Here is a 17263-nt window from a genome sequence, read left to right on the forward strand (position 1 = left end):
GTGGAACCTCAAAATTAAATTTAAAAAATATAAATTATATATTTTAAAAAGTTTGGGGTGATGATTAAGGCACCACACTAGAAACCTGGAGGCTGTGAGTTCTAGTTCAGTGGCGGGTTGCTGCAGGTACGGCCCGGTACGGCCATACCGGTAGTGACTGGGAGCAGCTGAAAGCATACCAGTATGGTGGCTCATTTGGCCCACCCACCCACCCACGCTTTATAGCTGTTTTTATGGGAAATGGCAAAGTGTGCATGCACGCACAGCGTGCGGCGCATGCACAAGCCCCAACAAGCAGCTGGTTGTCGCAGGGGCGGTGGATTGCACATGCGTGCACAGCACATGTCCGCCATGTGCATGAACAGACTGAGCAGTGTGCCAGTAGCGATGGTAAGAACAACCCACCACTGTTCTAGTCCCACCTTAGTCATGAAGCCTGTTGGGTGACTTTAGGCCAGTCACCCTCTCAGCCTGAGGAAGAAGAAAAGCAATGGTAATGGCTTCTGGAATCTTGCCAAGAAAACTGCAGGGACTACTCCAGGCAATTGCCAGAAATTAACATTAACATTACATTTGCCTGAAAATTTGCAAGTTTTCTGCAGAGAGGTTGCTGAAAATTTACCGAACATGGGACATATTTAATTTTAATTTGTGTTTAAAAAAAATGTTGGCAGCTGTTGCTGAAAAGGTGGCCAGTTCTGATGTAGATTTGGTTTGCCTTTGTGTTTGGGGAGGTTCCCAAGGGACCTAGAATTAATGAGATCTGAAGGCCCCTGCATTCCTGTTTGATGGGATGCAATATTTATTTCTCTATCAAAATGGATTTCTTGTTCAGATTTCACTGCAGTGGGGATTTTTGACTGGTTATGTCTTGTTGATAGAGTGCTGCGGAAATTTCAATATCTGCTGAACCCACGACAAGTTTATAACTTATTAAAGGGAGGCCCTGGACCTGGGTGAGTTAATGTGAACTTTTGTACATCAATCTGATGTTCCTGTATTTCACATGTTCTGCTGGATCAGTACCTAATTTTTGTGTGTGTTTTTGTCCTAGCCTCACCTTTTTCCGAGATATACCAAATTTCCGTATCCTAGTTTGTGGGGGTGATGGCACTGTGGGATGGATCTTGGATGCCATTGGTAAGTATTATTTATATCGTTTCATTAAATATTTTTAAAACAGAATTAAAAACTAATACCAAATAATAGAAACAGGGAGCGCGGGGGAGGGGGGAGGAGAAGAAGGAAGAAATAAAAAAAGCTAAAAGTGCAAAAAAGGAAACAGAGAAAAAGGAAAAAGAAAAGAAGATACAAAGAAGTAGCTGCCAATATTCTTTATAGCAGTTTTAAGAAAAAACAATGAACTTATCTCTTACTCTATGGTTACAACATACCTCTGTTCTTTCTATAATCTGTTCTGTCTAATCATCAAAACCACATGTTTTTTTCATGCAAAAAACATCTATAAAGAGTTTCCAGTCAACAATAAACATAGACACTATGTTTTCTTTGTTCAAAGAAGTCAAATTAAGCATATCAGCATGTTTTATCATCATTAATTATGACTTAATTGTGAATAATGCAAAATCTTTCCACTTTGGGGCATAGAATAGCAATAGCACTTAGACTTGTACACGGTTTCACAGTGATTTCCAGCCATCTCTAAGCGGTTTACAGAGTCAGCCTATTGCCCCCAACAATCTGGCTCCTCATTTTAACCACTTCAGAAGGATGGAAGGCTGAGTCAACCTTGGGTAGGTGAGACTCAAACTGCCAAACTGCATAATCTCACTGCAGTTATTATCTATAAAACAAAGTTCCATGACTTTTTTTCCAATTATTTGTCCATCAATCCCAAAAGGAAAACCTTACACATCCATCAAACATGATAAAATGTCACTTCTTCTTGTTCACATTTCCAAAACAAACTTGAAGTGTCTTTATATATTCTAGACAATTTCTCTGGTGACATATATCGATGCTGTGATACTCTATAAAAATGCTCATTAAAATAATTATGTTAATTCCATTTCTTTCAACCATATATTTTCCCATTGTTTCATCTGTACATTATAACCAAAAATGTTAGCCCACTATTATACATTCTTTCATTTTTACTTGTTTCAAATTTCAATAAAATATGTTCATTATTTGTACACATATCTATTTCAAACTCAGTCTTTTGTCTATATTAACTTTTTCTAATATTACTAAATAAGAGAACCCTGACACCTATATTCCCTCGGTCACCAATTCTTCTCTTGATTTTTTTTAGATTCCCTTTGACAAAATTTTATTATCTTGTGTAAAGTTAGCCATTTACATTTGCCTATTATTTCTTGTACATAAAACGCTTCTTGTGCCGAGAGATACAAAAGTGTTTTCAGGCACTGCATTTGTATCTATTCCCATATTCTTAATATAGTTATAGCACATCTAATAGAATGGTTTTAAAAATCCATATTAATCTTGATTTTATTATGCCACCATTGGTAAATATTTGAGAAACATGACTATGGTTTCTTGGTTGCTGAAGATCATTAAAACAATACTTTTTGCAGCAAAACCCAAAGGCCAGAGGTGGGTTTCTGCCGGTTTGGCCCGGATCAGGTGAACCAGTATCGGCAGTGGCTGGAGGCTCCGCCTGGAAGCTTCTGTGCATGCACAGAAGCATCATGTGTGCGAGCGTGTGTGCACACGCAAACTGGTAGTAAAAAAAAAAATGAAAACTCACCACTGCCAAAGGCCTATTAAAAGTACCATTAACAGGCTTAGGTTCCTACTAACTGGTTGTCAACTAACTTCCCTGTTTTTATTCATGGTATTATGTGGAGAAAGAACTATTGCCAAATTCTAACAAATTATTCTAACACATCATGTTACTTTCTCCTCAGATAAAGCCAACTTACCAAGTCGGCCGCCAGTGGCTGTCTTGCCTCTAGGAACTGGCAATGATCTGGCCCGCTGTCTTCGTTGGGGTGGAGGTGAGGAACAGTTGCTATCAAGCCTAGCAGGCCTTCCTTCTGCTACACCCATGAATCCCAAAGCTTGAGCATTCTCTTTGATCTTGTGAAGTGCATTTGACATATATTTCTTCTAAGCTCAGATTAGGACCAATGAACTTACTGAAAATCAGCATGGGAAGGAACTTGAGAGGAAGTTAAATTCATAAGCTTAGTCAGTCTCTTGGTTTGTCTCTGGAGTCATAGATGCTGGGTATGATCTGTTGTGATTTCAGAAGATTCCAAAACTTGATGTCAGGACCCATCCCCACCTCAGAGATATCCTAGACCAGGGGTGTCCAAACTTGGGAACTTTAAGACTTGTGGACTTCAACTCCCAGAATTCCCCAGCCAGCATGAAGTCCACAAGTCTTAAAGTTCCCAAGTTTGGACACCCCTTTTCCTAGACCTAGACCATGCCATAATTCCTCTAAGGAATGGAAATGATTGTTTCAAGCTGAGACCTTCTATGGGAAGGCATTTCTACTAAGAGTTCTGCATATATAAAGATCACCACAATTAAGGAAAGAAATGTGGTAGTGAAACACTAATCAGCGTCTGACCCAGAGAATTTCAGAGAAGGAGCGAATGGATAATTTAAACATAGTTTGGAGTCTTGAGAGGGGGATTAGATGGAAGTTTAATCAAAAGATTCTAAACTGCACTAGGGAATTTATTTGTCCTGGGGAAAAGAGAGACCCTTAGGATTTTTTTCACTTGCTTGCTTTTATGAATTGGAGTATTGACTAAGTGGAACTAAGTAATGAAACAAAGCCTCTACTTTTTATTGGGGGAGAGAGGCTGCCTTAAAGTCATTGTTGACACCTGGCAAGTGCCTCAATTAGTCCCTGCAGGTTTTTTGGCAAGATTTCCGAAGTAGTTTGCCTTTGCCTCCTTAGGGCTGACTAGAGAGAGTGACTAGCTCAAATTCATTGCTTCATTAATTTTGGTTTATTTTTACCTATGTGTGTATACTTGTAATTACATTTATCTTTCTCTTCCTACCGTATATTCTGTAGCTTTAATTTGTAATGAAATAGTTAAAATGAAGGAAAACAATTAGAATGAAGTCTAGAAGTATTTCTAGGCCAGGGGTGTCAAACTCAAGGCCTGTGGGCTGGATCTGGCCCACGAGGTGCTTAGATCTGGCCCACAGGGCCACCTGGAAACAGCAAAGGACCAGCCCGCGGTGCCTCAGCCAGCAAAAGTGGAGCTTGGGAGGGCCATGGGCAGTCCTCCCAAGCTCTGTTTTTGTTGGCAGAGGGTTGCAGGAAACCGTCGCAGCCAAAAATGGAACTTAGGAGCTGGCAGATTACTCAGCCACCACAGGCATCCCCGACAATGATGTTGAGCTGGCCACACCCCCTGCCCCCCCATCGGTCAAACACAACCCTGATGCGGCCCTCAATGAAATTGAGTTTGACACCCTTGTTCTAGGCAAAGGATTTGTAGTTGGGAATTAGGTGAGGCCAAAATTGAAATAATCCCCATTTAGAAGTAAACATCAATAACACAATTAGACTCCCCTTATATTCTACCTTAAACCTCAACTTATTGAGTTTGAATTCATATAATGGTTGAACATATGACTCCCAAGTATTAATAACGCACCATTTATTATAAGATATAGCCAATAAGAGGGATAATAAAGTCCAGTTGGGGCACTCTTGTTTCAGATCTTTACTCAGTCGTATAATTTCTGCATACTTCTCATGGTCACTGCCTTTCTTGGCAGGAATAAATGATCAGAAAGACAGCTACCCATGTGAAATGAATCAACTTCTGACATTAGCTTCTCACATTAGCTTAGTATCACAACTGTTTTCCGTTCTAGGTTAGGCTTTTCCACACTAGCAATTTATAGCCTCTTCTAGAGTTATCCAACTATTTTTGTGCCAAAAATAATAGTAAAACAGGCAGATTTGATGTCACTTCACTGATGGATAGGTGATGCAGTGGAAATGTTTAAGGTTCTAGTATGAAAACAACCTTAGTTTTGCCCTTAAACCACAGTTCCAATATGAACAATAGCATGTGAATTAATGTTAATATATAAGCAAGGAAAAAGAGTTTGGACTGCCTGGATATATTCATTCTTAGCTGAAAATTGCCTGGTCAAAATGAGAAGAAGCCGAATGATAGAGATTTTAGAGTTAAGGGTCTAACGCTTTCCTAAATAGTGTGATCATAAATAAGTGACCCTTAATTCTCCCAACTAATGCTCTGCGCTTTCCCAGGTTATGATGGTGAGAATCTGGTAAAGATACTGAAAGATATTGAAGCAAGTAACATCATACAGATGGACCGCTGGTCAGTGCAGGTGATGCCAGATAACCCAGATGAGAAAGGAGACCCTGTGCCCTATGAGATCATCAATAACTATTTCTCCATCGGCGTAGTAAGTAGGAACAGATGAAAACACAAGAGAAGGGTCATCCTTTGCTCAAGAAGGCAAAGAAGGGGGTATTTATTCTCTACATATACTGAGAGAAAGAGTAGCAATGATGCTGGGACTGCTGTAACCTTCCTGTTGCCCCTGAGGACAGTAGGCGCAGAAAGAACTAGTGGCCATCATAAAGAGCCATAGCAATGAAAAGGAAAAAGGACAGGATTTCGTAACACAAGATGGATGGGGTGGAGTCTAGACTGTGGGGAGGTGTTAAGAGGGGGCCAAGCTTAGGGTCCTCGCAGGACGTGGCACAGGCCTGACTTTCCTCAGAATCCCTTAAAGTTATCTGACCGTTCCCAAGGGAAAGAAGTCTGTCTGGCAAGATTCTTATAACATAGGTGACTAGCAATAAAGCTTCTGCTTGAAACTATTCATCATTGGTTGTGGTAACTTGTGCCCGACAGTGGTGGTTTTGGAATGACCTAGAGACGGCGCTAATGGGTTTAAGAAATGAAAGGGGAGAGTTAACCTTGTGGTTATTTCTGTCTCGAGGCTCTCATCTCCACAAAGCACTTCTTCAACCCTGACTTTCTCCTTTTCACTTTCCTTTTCTTCAGGATGCCTCAATTGCCCACCGATTTCACGTCATGAGAGAGAAATACCCAGAGAAATTTAACAGCAGGTTAGTTCAGTTGTGGAAGAGGGTGGGGGGTGGGGGTGGTGTTTCCTGGTGCTGCAGCTGTCCTGTCTCTTTTCAAGGCTGATATGGCAATTCTGAAATCTCAAGTCTTCCCATGAAACTTGATCTAGTACTTAGGTGTTCAACTCTGTCTCTAGAAATGTTCCCACTCCTTTTGACACCCTGATCTGATTTCCCCAGGAATATATAAGGACAGCTAGTCATGCAGAGAGAATGGCTCTGCACTGGGCAGTGAAAAGTGAATATCTGCCATGGAGTGGAGCTCCCAGTGGGCAAGTCCTGCCCGTGGATGTGCTTGTTGGGGAAGAAGTGGGGCTCAATCACACACCCTCTCTACATTGCTCCTTTCCTGCTACTCTACTCTTTTCTGAATAGGATGAAGAACAAGCTCTGGTATTTTGAATTTGCCACATCGGAGACTATCTTTGCCACATGCAAAAAGCTCAAGGAGTGTTTGTCTATAGAGGTGAGCATTTCCTTTGTGGTTCTGAGGTGATCGCTCTTCTGGGTTGGGAATATTGTTGATTTCTCTAACCAGCATGCAATTCTTTGCAGTGGCGTCTAACACAAAATCACGCTTTAGGTCCAAAATGATTTTGTTTTGCCCTGCCACATTATGTTTCCTATGAACATGTGCAAAGCAGTAGTGGGATTCAGCCAGTTCGCACCTATTCGGGAGAACCGGTTGTTAACTTTCTAAGCAATTCGGAGAACCGGTTGTTAGAAGAAATCCCATTTTGTTTTTCCCCACTTTACAGGGCTAATCCTGTAAGGAAGGCAGGAAGGAAACATTCTGGTGTTGTTTCTAGCCGAATCTTTATTGCCATGCTTACAGAAACTGCCTCTCCAGTTAACCTTTATTACATTGTAACAGCTAAGGCGAAGCGCCCATCGACGTGAGTGACGTTGAGTTGGCCACGGCCACACAGTCACATGACCACCGAACCCCCGCCTACCCAGTTGGTCATTAGGGCAGAGAACTGGTTGTTAAATTATTTGAATCGCACCGCTGGTGCAAAGTGTTTTTCTTTCTTTGACACTGATTAGCCTGGATCAATTTATTACATTTTTAGCATTAGGACTTCAACCTCAGGCAAAATTGTTAATAAGAAACTTGAGTTCTCAAACACCCTGCTCCTAGTGCAGTGGTGGGTTCTGGATCCCGTTGCAACAGTACGGTGCAACGGGGCCCAGTGTCCCCCACATGCATGCGCGCAGCACGCACGGATGCATCCTTACCTCCACGACGCTCCAGCTGCTCGGTGGAGCGTCGTGCAGGCGCCGTATGCTTTGTGCACTTGTGCGGAAGCGCCAAAGAGCTCAAATACAGGTAAGGAGCTCGGGCGGGCAGGTGGGCATACCGCCTGCAAAGCACCACTGTCCTAGCGGTACCATTTCTGCATATTTACCCAGCTGTGCAAGAATGGGTCTAGAACTTGGATTCTATAGTGCTTGTTCAAATTATTGCATTAAAAACAGCAGTTACTATCTTGCTCACCTTCCTTTCTTTCATGTCTGTCTCTACCAAGTGCTGCGGGCAATCCCTGGACCTCAGTGGAGCCCTCTCTGGAATAGCTGTCCTCAATATCCCTAGCATGCATGGGGGTTCCAACCTCTGGGGCGAGACCAAAAGACCTTTGGGGGAGGCAGCGGCACGTAGCACAGCTGGAGGAGCAGCACAGCCTCAAGTCATCACGGAAGCTGAAATCCTGAAGAACTGTGTACAAGGTGATCCAGGAGAGTGGGTACAAAGTTTGGAGCCTTGTAGATTAGTAGTACGTATAGCAGAGAAAGGCAGGCATGGCTTGAGAGGGTGAATGAAGAATGGCATATGATTTCTAAGAGGCCAAACTAGATTAATATACTCTGCTGCCCTTTCGGAAACATTGCTGTGAGGACTTCTTAGGGGAGCTTGAGATGATGGGGTGACTTTTCTTACCTTTGGCTTTTCTCCCCTCCCTAATTCCCTATCCAGATCTGAGTGATCGACGGATGGAGGTGGTGGGCCTGGAGGGTGTGTTTGAAATGGGACAGATCTACACCGGTTTGAAGAATGCAGGCACGCGGCTGGCTAAGTGCTCTGAGATCACCCTGAGGTAGGTGGGCCGGCAACTCAATGGATGTATTATCTTCTCTTGTAGTTGCTGCTTGGAACTCTGACAGCCTTTCCTTCAACTTTCCCAAAGGGGGCATGTACAGAGCCTTGATGCATGTGAAATAATAATGATGTCTCTGTGAGCCTTTAGAGTAAATGTCTATTAATTGACACCCTTCTTAGTTGAGCTGAGTTGAATCAGTACCATTATACAGAATGACTCAGTGAGTGTTCTTAAGCAGCCATTATCCCTGAGCCTCATCCCACCTCCACATCTGCCATATGAGACTAAGAATACTGACCAAAAAGATTGCTGCTGGGAAATGCCCAGCCAGGCTGGCGGGGGAAGGATTCAAGTGGGGAATTAGCCTTGAATTGTTGTACAGTTACAAGAGACCTAGGTCTGAGCTCCCGACCTTTCCATGGGACTTTACTTATTTATTCCCAAGGGAAGGCAAGCAGTTTGGGAAGATTCCTGTATTATAGGCAGAATACAATAAAGTGGTTAGCAAACTCTACACATGTGGATCTGGTTCCTTGCACCTGACAATTGCTGTGATAATATGTGATACGAAGGTGTGATGGTGCTGGCTGTAATATAGACACATGAAGGTAGGAAATCAACACTTAAGGTGTCCCATATTTACTGTCATCTTCGGTATTTGTTCTTTGGATAATTGCATGTAAAATCTGAATATTCATCATCTCATGTCAACTTCCTGTTTTTCTCATGTCCTTTTTGCAGAACCTTCAAGCATCTTCCCATGCAAATCGATGGAGAGCCATGGATGCAAGCACCGTGCACAGTAAGCACCTCCTAAGGTCATATTCTATGTTTTGTGGCTTTGGATATGAATACCTATTTTGGTGAGTCCAGAGAACTCCTTATGGCTCGCTAAGCAGCTCAAGTGTTCAAGCAGATGCATTCTGGTAAAATCTGAAACTTGCAATATTTCATAAGTTGCTGGAATATGAAAATTGCCAGGAACAGTTAATGAGAAGGCTTTATTACTTTAAGCTAATCCACCAAGGCAGACATTTCATGAAAATATATGTAAGCTACACTGTTTCAATTTTTTTTAAAAAAACTAGTGCCTATTAAAAGCAATGAGTACCAATTAAAAACTATAAAAAACAGATGAGTTTTTAAAACAGTGTTGAAAGTAGCTACAAATAGGGCCAGCCATTTGTCTTCTGGGGGAAATTTTATAAAAGAAGGCCACTGAGAAATGTTTGATCTATCTCTTGAATGGTCAGTAAGAAAGTTGTAAGAATGATCTTAAAAGTTGTCAGTTCGTGTTATGTGAAGGCAAACCTGAAGCTTCAAATGATCATTGGCTGCTCTTTGTATAGCCAATAGAACATTTGTACCACCATCCCCATTCTTACAACACAGCATCTGGACAATAAGGAATAAATGATTATTTCCAACAGTGATCTTTTATCAGGATGCAGTATAACTAATGCAGTGGGATATGATTAAAACATGTTCCCTTTATCAGGCTTTCTGCATGCGAGCAAGAGAAAGTGGCTGCATAATATATTTAATCAGATCATTTTAAGTGATGTTGTATTATGCAAATTCAATAGCCTGAGCTTTTCTTGGCTAGGAACATCCATCACCACCAAGATCACTGACTTAATTGTAGATTTACTTATTCCACAGTGGCCTAAATATCACACATTCTTGGAAGAGAGAATTAGCCCTCTCTCTGCCTGAGCCTACCATTTTTGTTAGATTTTTTTAAAAAAGGGTTTCGGTTAAAAAAAACTAGAGAATAGTTCCAACTCCAACTGGGTCATTGCAGATTTTATAGGACATTTTTTCCTCAAATTTCCAAGAAATAAATACCCAGGAAGTGACAACCACCATAAAAGCTGGTAGGCTCTTTTTCAAATTGCCACTCCTAGCTAATTGAAACAAACCACCTTACTAATTAAATTGTTGCACAAGACTAGCAGCAGATCCAGTGGGGATTAGTCTGGTGGTTCCTGTCCACTCAGTAGGTTCCTGTCCACTCAGAAGACCAAAGTATCACTTCAAACAGGCTGGCTACTACCAAGTGGTCCTTGAAATCACCTGGACTTAAATTAGGACCTTAAAGATCAACTAGCTGGTTTGGAAGCTCTCTCTTGATGGATTGATGGAGTGCCATCAAGTCAACGTTGACTTGTAATGACCGCAAAGAGACCTCTCTATGTCTTATTTGGTGAAGAGGAGATGCAACCAGACAGTGGTTGGTCTGCTCTAATCATCCATAAGCTGTGATATGGGGGTGTGAGGATGGGCAAGTAGAGGAAAGACCTGAGGCCTGTTCTAAAGTATTGACACATCTTGCTCCATCTTTCTTTCAGATCAGAATAACTCACAAGAACCAAGCTCCGATGCTCATCGCACCGCCTCCCCGTTCCTCCAGCTTTTTTGGCCTGAAAAAGGGACCCCAGGAGACCTGAATGGGGCTTCTGTTTCTTCCCAGGCGCAGCTGCCCCCACCAAAGTGCAACTTTGGGTCCTCGGTTGGGGTATCCTGCTGCTTTGTGCCACAAGGAGAGCCCTGTTCCGTCACCACCTTCCATAGCAAATTAGAAGAAGCCAAATTTCTATATAGTTTGTACATGGCAAGGCGAGATCCGAATTCTTAGCTTTTGCAACATACATCAGTCTTGCCCAATTTCCTAGTTTGGAGCAGGAGAACGTGGGCTCTCTGCCCTGCTAGGTTTTGCAGCACCTTGTGATTTGGTGGTGCCCTCAGGTTTCCTGCCTGTGCTAGTCTCCCTTTTAATGTGTGGATGCCAAATTCTTCCTTTTTTGCCCACTAAAAAAGCCTCTGTAGATTGCTACCTCTTTGTCGTTCAAATTCTGCTCTTTGTAGATTTTGCTTTTTGCACTTGCTGTAACTACTGAAAGACAATGGTGGCACCAGCTGTCCTTTTCTTCTCCCTCCACTTCCTTTCCTCTCCTCTTTTTTTTAATTTATTATGATTCCATGCCAAGTCCTTCCCTGTACAGTTTTCTCAGAAGAGCTTCAACGTCGTAATAAAGGATTGGGCTTGGATATGTTTTTCCCACTGTAGTCTGTTTTCTTGGCTATACACAGAAATTAGCTGTTAGATGGTGGGCTTCCCAGTTGTTAAAACGTTATTTGCCTTTTGGTCAAAGCTTGTATGAAACAATGTATGTTACCAGATTTCTGGCCCACAAAAGATAATGAAATGGAATCCCACCATTGGCTCATTTTACTTGCTATCCTGGGAGCACAATCTCAGTCAGGAATCGCTATATGGGCATTAAATATTAGGGCAGAAGCAGCCTTTCAGAAGTCATGAACTTCAACACCCAGTCAACATAGAGAGAGGTGAATGATGTGTGCAGCAACAACTGGAGGGCCACAGGATTCTTCCACACACATACACCACAGGTTCTGTGCAAACTGGCTTTGTAACTGCTTGAAACCATGTAGCAGGATATACACAGAAGCATGAAACATCCATTCAATGTGTTGCAGTCATAGAGAGGATGAAAAATTGGAGACCAGCACATATGCTGGTATATCTGCTCATGATGGAAGCCTTAATTGGATTTGTAAAGCTGTTCAGCATGGATTAGCTGGTTTTCCCGCTTTCCTTCACTATACTGTGTGCAAGAAGGTAATGTAAGATTACACAGGGATAATAATAACAGGGTAAAAGCAAGCATTGTAGATTTTTACTGTTGCAGGTTTGATGTTTGATTCAGTCATCCCAAATTCTATCTGTCAAGGATAGCTTTAGTACCAAGTGTGTGAAAAACTTGTACAGTAAGATTAAGGGGCACTGGACAATAGTCAAGATGTTTTTCACTACCAATCTTATAAAAATCAGAAGGCTGTCTTTTTATTTTGTTATAACACATTGTTCCTTTGTGGCACTAGGATTATGCTCTGGTTGATCCTGAAAAATCAACCAAAGATTCCTAGCATTCTTCTCCAAATGAAATTTCTAGGCACACAGCACTGCAGTGCAGTTGTGTTGTGTAAAAGCCCAACGTGTTGCAGGACACCCATAAAAAGCAGAACACGATGCAACAGAAAAAATAGCAATAGCAATAGCAATAGCAGTAGACTTATATACCGCTTCATAGGCCTTTCAGGCCTCTCTAAGCAGTTTACAGAGAGTCAGCATATTGCCCCCAACAATCTGGGTCCTCATTTTACCCACCTCGGAAGGATGGAAGGCTGAGTCAACCCTGAGCCGGTGAGATTTGAACCGCTGACCTGCTGATCTAGCAGTAGCCTGCAGTGCTGCATTTAACCACTGCGCCACCTTGAGAGTGGAAGAGCTTAATCCCCTCCCTCTGCAATCACCCTCACCTTTTGCTGATTTTATCCCCATAATGCCCCAGGTCTATCTTTTGGAGGGACAGGTTTTTAGGGGCCAACTGTTGATAGCAAAGAGTAGAGCATTTCTTTTCTACGAATTGAGAAGAGGCTGAGTTCATCTTGTTCTGAGACATCAATGTGATTTCTTTGTAACTGGGTCCAACCATTGTATTTTGTAAATGCTGGTTTATAGCTTAGTGTGAACCCAGCCAATGTGGTTCAGTCAACAAACCGTCGCTGGGTGGTGTATGAACCATTCTGCCCCTCATAATTTCTTCAGTAAAACTTCCACTGCTGGAGTTCTGTGCAATAAAGAAGGAAGACTGTGGCTTGTTAGACCTAGTTGTAATGTATTGTTTTTGACCTGGGATGGGAGATAGGATTTCAGATAGTATCTTGGGAGATGCCACACTTTCCTTGACAGACCAGGATGCCAAAAGCACCAAGCACATCATGTTTAAAGAACTAAGGCCTTTCCATTCTACCATTTTTAGCACAATAAAGGTGCAGTTGTCCATTTATTGCATCTAACTTTGTACATTTGCCACAGAAAAAGACTCTGGCACTGCCGTTTTTTGTTTAGTGACTCATAGAATGAAACAATGGCGTTGGTGTCTGTTTTGCAAGGCCATGTGGGAATATTCATAGATGTTTGCCACAGAGGAAAGACAAAGGTTCCCCTTGCACATATGTGCTAGCCATTCCCGACTCTAGGGGACAGTGCTCATCTCTGTTTCAAAGCCGAAGAGCCAGCGCTATCCAAAGACGTTCCGTGGTCATGTAGCTGGCATGACTAAACTCCGAGGGTGCACAGAATGCTATTACCTTCCCACCAAAGGGGGTCCCTATTTATTCTACTTGCATTTTTACATGCTTTCAAACTGCTAGGTTGGCAGAAGCTGGGACAAGTAATGGGAGCTCATTCCGTTATGCTACGCTAGGGATTCGGACCGCCGAAATGCTGACCTTCTGATCGACAAGCTCAATGTCTTAGCCACTGAGCCACTGTGTCACAGAGGTACAATATACCAATATCTATGGTTTCCAAGATTCTGGAAACCACTTTTCCTGTTTTCATGAGCTAGCAAACAAACCCCGTGTTTGTGCTATTGCATGTTCCCAGGTGCCTCTTCTCACTTGAATCAGAAGCCCTGCACAGCCCTAACCCGGTTAGAATATCAGAATGCAACTGCGGAGAGCCGGTTGACATCCCATTCTGTCAGGAGCTATACAGAGAGTTCTGAGATTAAAATGGAAATAAGAGGCAGATGGTCAGGGGCTTCCAGAGAAAAAGCACAATGTAGGCACTATTCATTACCAATAATGAGGAAACTTGATATGTTATTTCAATGTGTGTTAAAAACAACATTGAACACAGCTCTCAACGTAGCAGCATGAAGTGGGAAAATGAAGGGAACATGGAAACAAAAACATTGGAAAATAAAATACATCAGATAGAGACTATGTTATGGCCTGCTGAGCAAGACAAGGCTACTTGAAAGAGTTAGCATTTACAGAGAATTTATAGGATTTTATTGGACTTAATGATGCTTCTGGGTTGTTATGAAATAAGGAATGAATCTGAGCACTTGCATCCTCTATTCAAATTATAGAAGAGTACAGCATGGGAAGTACTTGAGGGAGAACAAGAGATCTAAATGACTCCCAACACTGTAGCAGGAACAAATCAGTTGGTGACAGCCGCCTGGTCTCCATTCAATGTTCTGCATTTAGTCTTTCACAACCTTTATTACGTCTTGGTGATAGTAACAGAATAACAGAGTTGGAAGGGACCTTGGAGGTCTTCTAATCCAATCCCTGCTCAGGCAGGAAATCCTACACCACTTCAGGCAAATGGTTGTCTAATCTCTTCTTTAACATATACAGCCTTGAAGCACCCAAAACCTCTGAGGGAAGTCATTACACTGATTAATTGTTCTAACTGTCAGGAAATTTCTCCTCAGTTCTAGGTTGCTCCTCTCCTTGATTAGTTTCCATCCATTGCTTTTTGTCCTGCCTTCAGGTGCTTTAGAGAATAGGCTGACACCCTCTTTTTTGTGGCAGGCCCTGAGATATTACAAGACTGCTATCATGTCTCCCCCTACTCCTTCTTTTCACTGAACTAGACATACCCAATTCCAGCAACCGTTCTTCAAATGTTTTAGTCTCCAGTCCGCTAATCATCTTTGTTGCTCTTCTCTGCACTCTGCACTCTTTCTAGAGTCTCCAAATCTTTTCTACATCGTGGCAACCAAAACTGAATGCAGTATTCCAAGTGTGGCCTTACCAAGGCATTATAAAGTGGTATTAACACTTTACGTGATCTTGATTCTATCCCTCTGTTAATACAGCCTAGAACTGCACAGTAATACAGTTTTATAAAAGATTTGATCCAGTTGGGACTTGGACCCTCACAAAATCTCAAACTATTGAATTTAATATTTTATTATTATTTATTATTAAATAACAAGTGTGATTAGAAATCCTCATGAGCCTTGAGCCATCTGAATGGGTTGGTCTACTGCTTTCACATCCTAGAACCAGCTTGACCAATGATCACAGGTCAAGGATGCCTGATGAAGGAAAGGTTAATTAGCAAATGGAATAATTTGTATACCAAAAATGGGCATTGTGGGCCAACTTGGGCAGCCTTCAACATAGTTTACACTGCTGAAGAATTAGTTCCATACCCAGCAATTCAAATAACAACTTTTTCAGCAAATGTTGTTATGGTGAATTATTTCTACCATGGCTGTAAAAAGTGCTGTATTTTTTTAGATGCTCTGTTCTCGGGCGTGTGTGTGTGTGTGTTATGGTTGAGTTGTTGGTCAGTTTGTGGATATACTGGCCTCACCCTCCCTGTAACAACAACAAGCAGGGGTTTTCCAGGGGGAAGGGGCTTGGCTGATTTTTCAACACTTCATATTAACGTGGGATTTTTGCAGACAGCCAAATGAATGCTGTAATGCAGCATGAGATAAGGACATAAGAAAGTAATATATTTTACCTATAACATCATGCAGTGTGTCTACTTTTCTGATATCACATTTTTGGCATCTTAAAGTAGAGCTGTAATTCCCCCCCCCCCCATTCCGGGGGTTTTCAAACTGCTTTGGGGGTTTTCAAGAACAAAACCACCTTACAATAAATAGGCTGGGATGGGACAAATCATCCCTGATCATTCCAAAATCTTCCCAATCAGAACTTTTTATCAATTGAAACAAGATTTCTTGCCTTTGCACTTATCTCACCCTCAAGTACAAATAAGTAAACTTGATAAACCCCAATTTTCTTTTGCTGACAATGACACAAATGTAATGAAGCAGAAACTCCTCATCAGGATGAGTAGCCTTGTTGCATAGCCATGTCAGTTTTTGTTCTTCCCAAAGGTTTTGCTATAGGGCCATGCAGAAAGTCTTCATATTACTACAGCAACGTGGCTAATCTGCTTTTGGTGGTTATTGTTCCCACGTGGCTTGTAGCTGCTCATACAGATGTCCATCTGTACTTAGAAAAGGCAAGGCCAGCTTTAGATTATACAGTGTTAGTAAACCACTCTTAGATTACCAAACCACGCATATCATTTTAATTGCAACGCCCCTTCCCCCAATTTCAGAATTTATAAGAAAGTCCATCCCTATATAACAGTTTGCCTTCACGTATTGAATTACTCTGTGTCAAATTACTATTCTGTTTTGGAGTGGAAGTGGTTGTGTGCTTAAAGGACTTTCATTCTAACAGATGCGTCGCTCTTCCCACAACTTTTCCAGAAATTTAGGATCGCACCGCAGCAAACCCTGCCTCTCCTGCTATCCAAGAAAACTGAGGCCAATGATAGCAAGCCTTTCATGCTCGGCTTGTTCAAAAATTGGAAAAAGCTTAACTTGACTTGACACTCTCTCTCTCTCTCTCTCTCTCTCTCTCTCTCTCTCTCTCTCCCTCCCTCCCTCCCTCCCTCCCTCTCTCCCTCCCTCTCTCCCTCCTCCCCCTCCCTCCCTCTCCTTCCTCCCTAGGTCACCCTGAGCAGAGACACTTAGTAGCGTCTTAGGACGGGTATGTAGTAGAGGCCTGGCCACCTAGGCCTTTACTTTCAGCCTGAGTAGCAGCACCACTGCCATTCAAAAAGGCCAGCATGTGCCATTCCTCAACATGGGTGCAAACCTTGAGGAACGGTGCGTGCCACATGGCCCAGAGTTCCCCAGAAAACTCTGTGAGAATGGGGCGTACTTTAGAGAATAGTTGTCGGGTGTTGATGAACCTGGAGTGTCACCCAAAACATGGCATGTCACCTTTGATACATGTGTCATCGTTTCGCCATCACTGCCTTAGGCCTTAGACCATACCCTGACTTGGGAATTATTTGTCATATAAATTGTGGATTCCTTTGTCCACTCTGACTTGCCTCATACTACTCTCTTCCCAGGCATCCAATTTCAAAGGAATCTCTGAAGTTTATTTTCTGAAGAATATAAAGTGGTTGCACATAGTAATGCTCGCTTTATATCAGCCTGTTGTTTCTCCTGTTCTCGGTACTAGCACCTTTTTTTTGAAGGAAGTTTTGTAGAATTTGTTTCGTGAAATGCAGCCGCCCTCATTCCCATTTCCACCTCCAGAATTGGCCAAGTGTGTTTGTGTCTTGTTTCTCCTCCTCTTTCTGTCCCCTGGAGCCACCACTATCCAGTTGGAGCTGTTATCTTGCTCACAATATCAACGAGGCAAC

The 17263-nt window shown here is 42.3% G+C and overlaps 1 protein-coding gene across 2 annotated transcripts in view; it reads left to right on the forward strand.

Annotated features, from left to right (window-relative positions):
• Nucleotides 1–11241, forward strand: part of DGKA (diacylglycerol kinase alpha) — an 83236-nt gene extending 71995 nt beyond the window's left edge. For both annotated transcript variants that reach the window (XM_032212283.1, XM_032212284.1), the window contains 10 exons: nucleotides 882–956; nucleotides 1055–1140; nucleotides 2895–2984; nucleotides 5240–5400; nucleotides 6009–6073; nucleotides 6467–6557; nucleotides 7621–7819; nucleotides 8067–8187; nucleotides 8932–8992; nucleotides 10542–11241. In XM_032212283.1, the coding sequence (XP_032068174.1) occupies nucleotides 882–956; nucleotides 1055–1140; nucleotides 2895–2984; nucleotides 5240–5400; nucleotides 6009–6073; nucleotides 6467–6557; nucleotides 7621–7819; nucleotides 8067–8187; nucleotides 8932–8992; nucleotides 10542–10640 (1048 nt within the window). In that variant the 3' untranslated portion in view covers nucleotides 10641–11241. The remainder of the gene's footprint in view (nucleotides 1–881; nucleotides 957–1054; nucleotides 1141–2894; nucleotides 2985–5239; nucleotides 5401–6008; nucleotides 6074–6466; nucleotides 6558–7620; nucleotides 7820–8066; nucleotides 8188–8931; nucleotides 8993–10541) is intronic.
• The last annotated feature ends 6022 nt before the right edge of the window (nucleotides 11242–17263 follow it).

The sequence above is a fragment of the Thamnophis elegans genome, chromosome 2 (assembly GCF_009769535.1).
Source record: "Thamnophis elegans isolate rThaEle1 chromosome 2, rThaEle1.pri, whole genome shotgun sequence".
Lineage (NCBI taxonomy): Eukaryota > Metazoa > Chordata > Lepidosauria > Squamata > Colubridae > Thamnophis > Thamnophis elegans.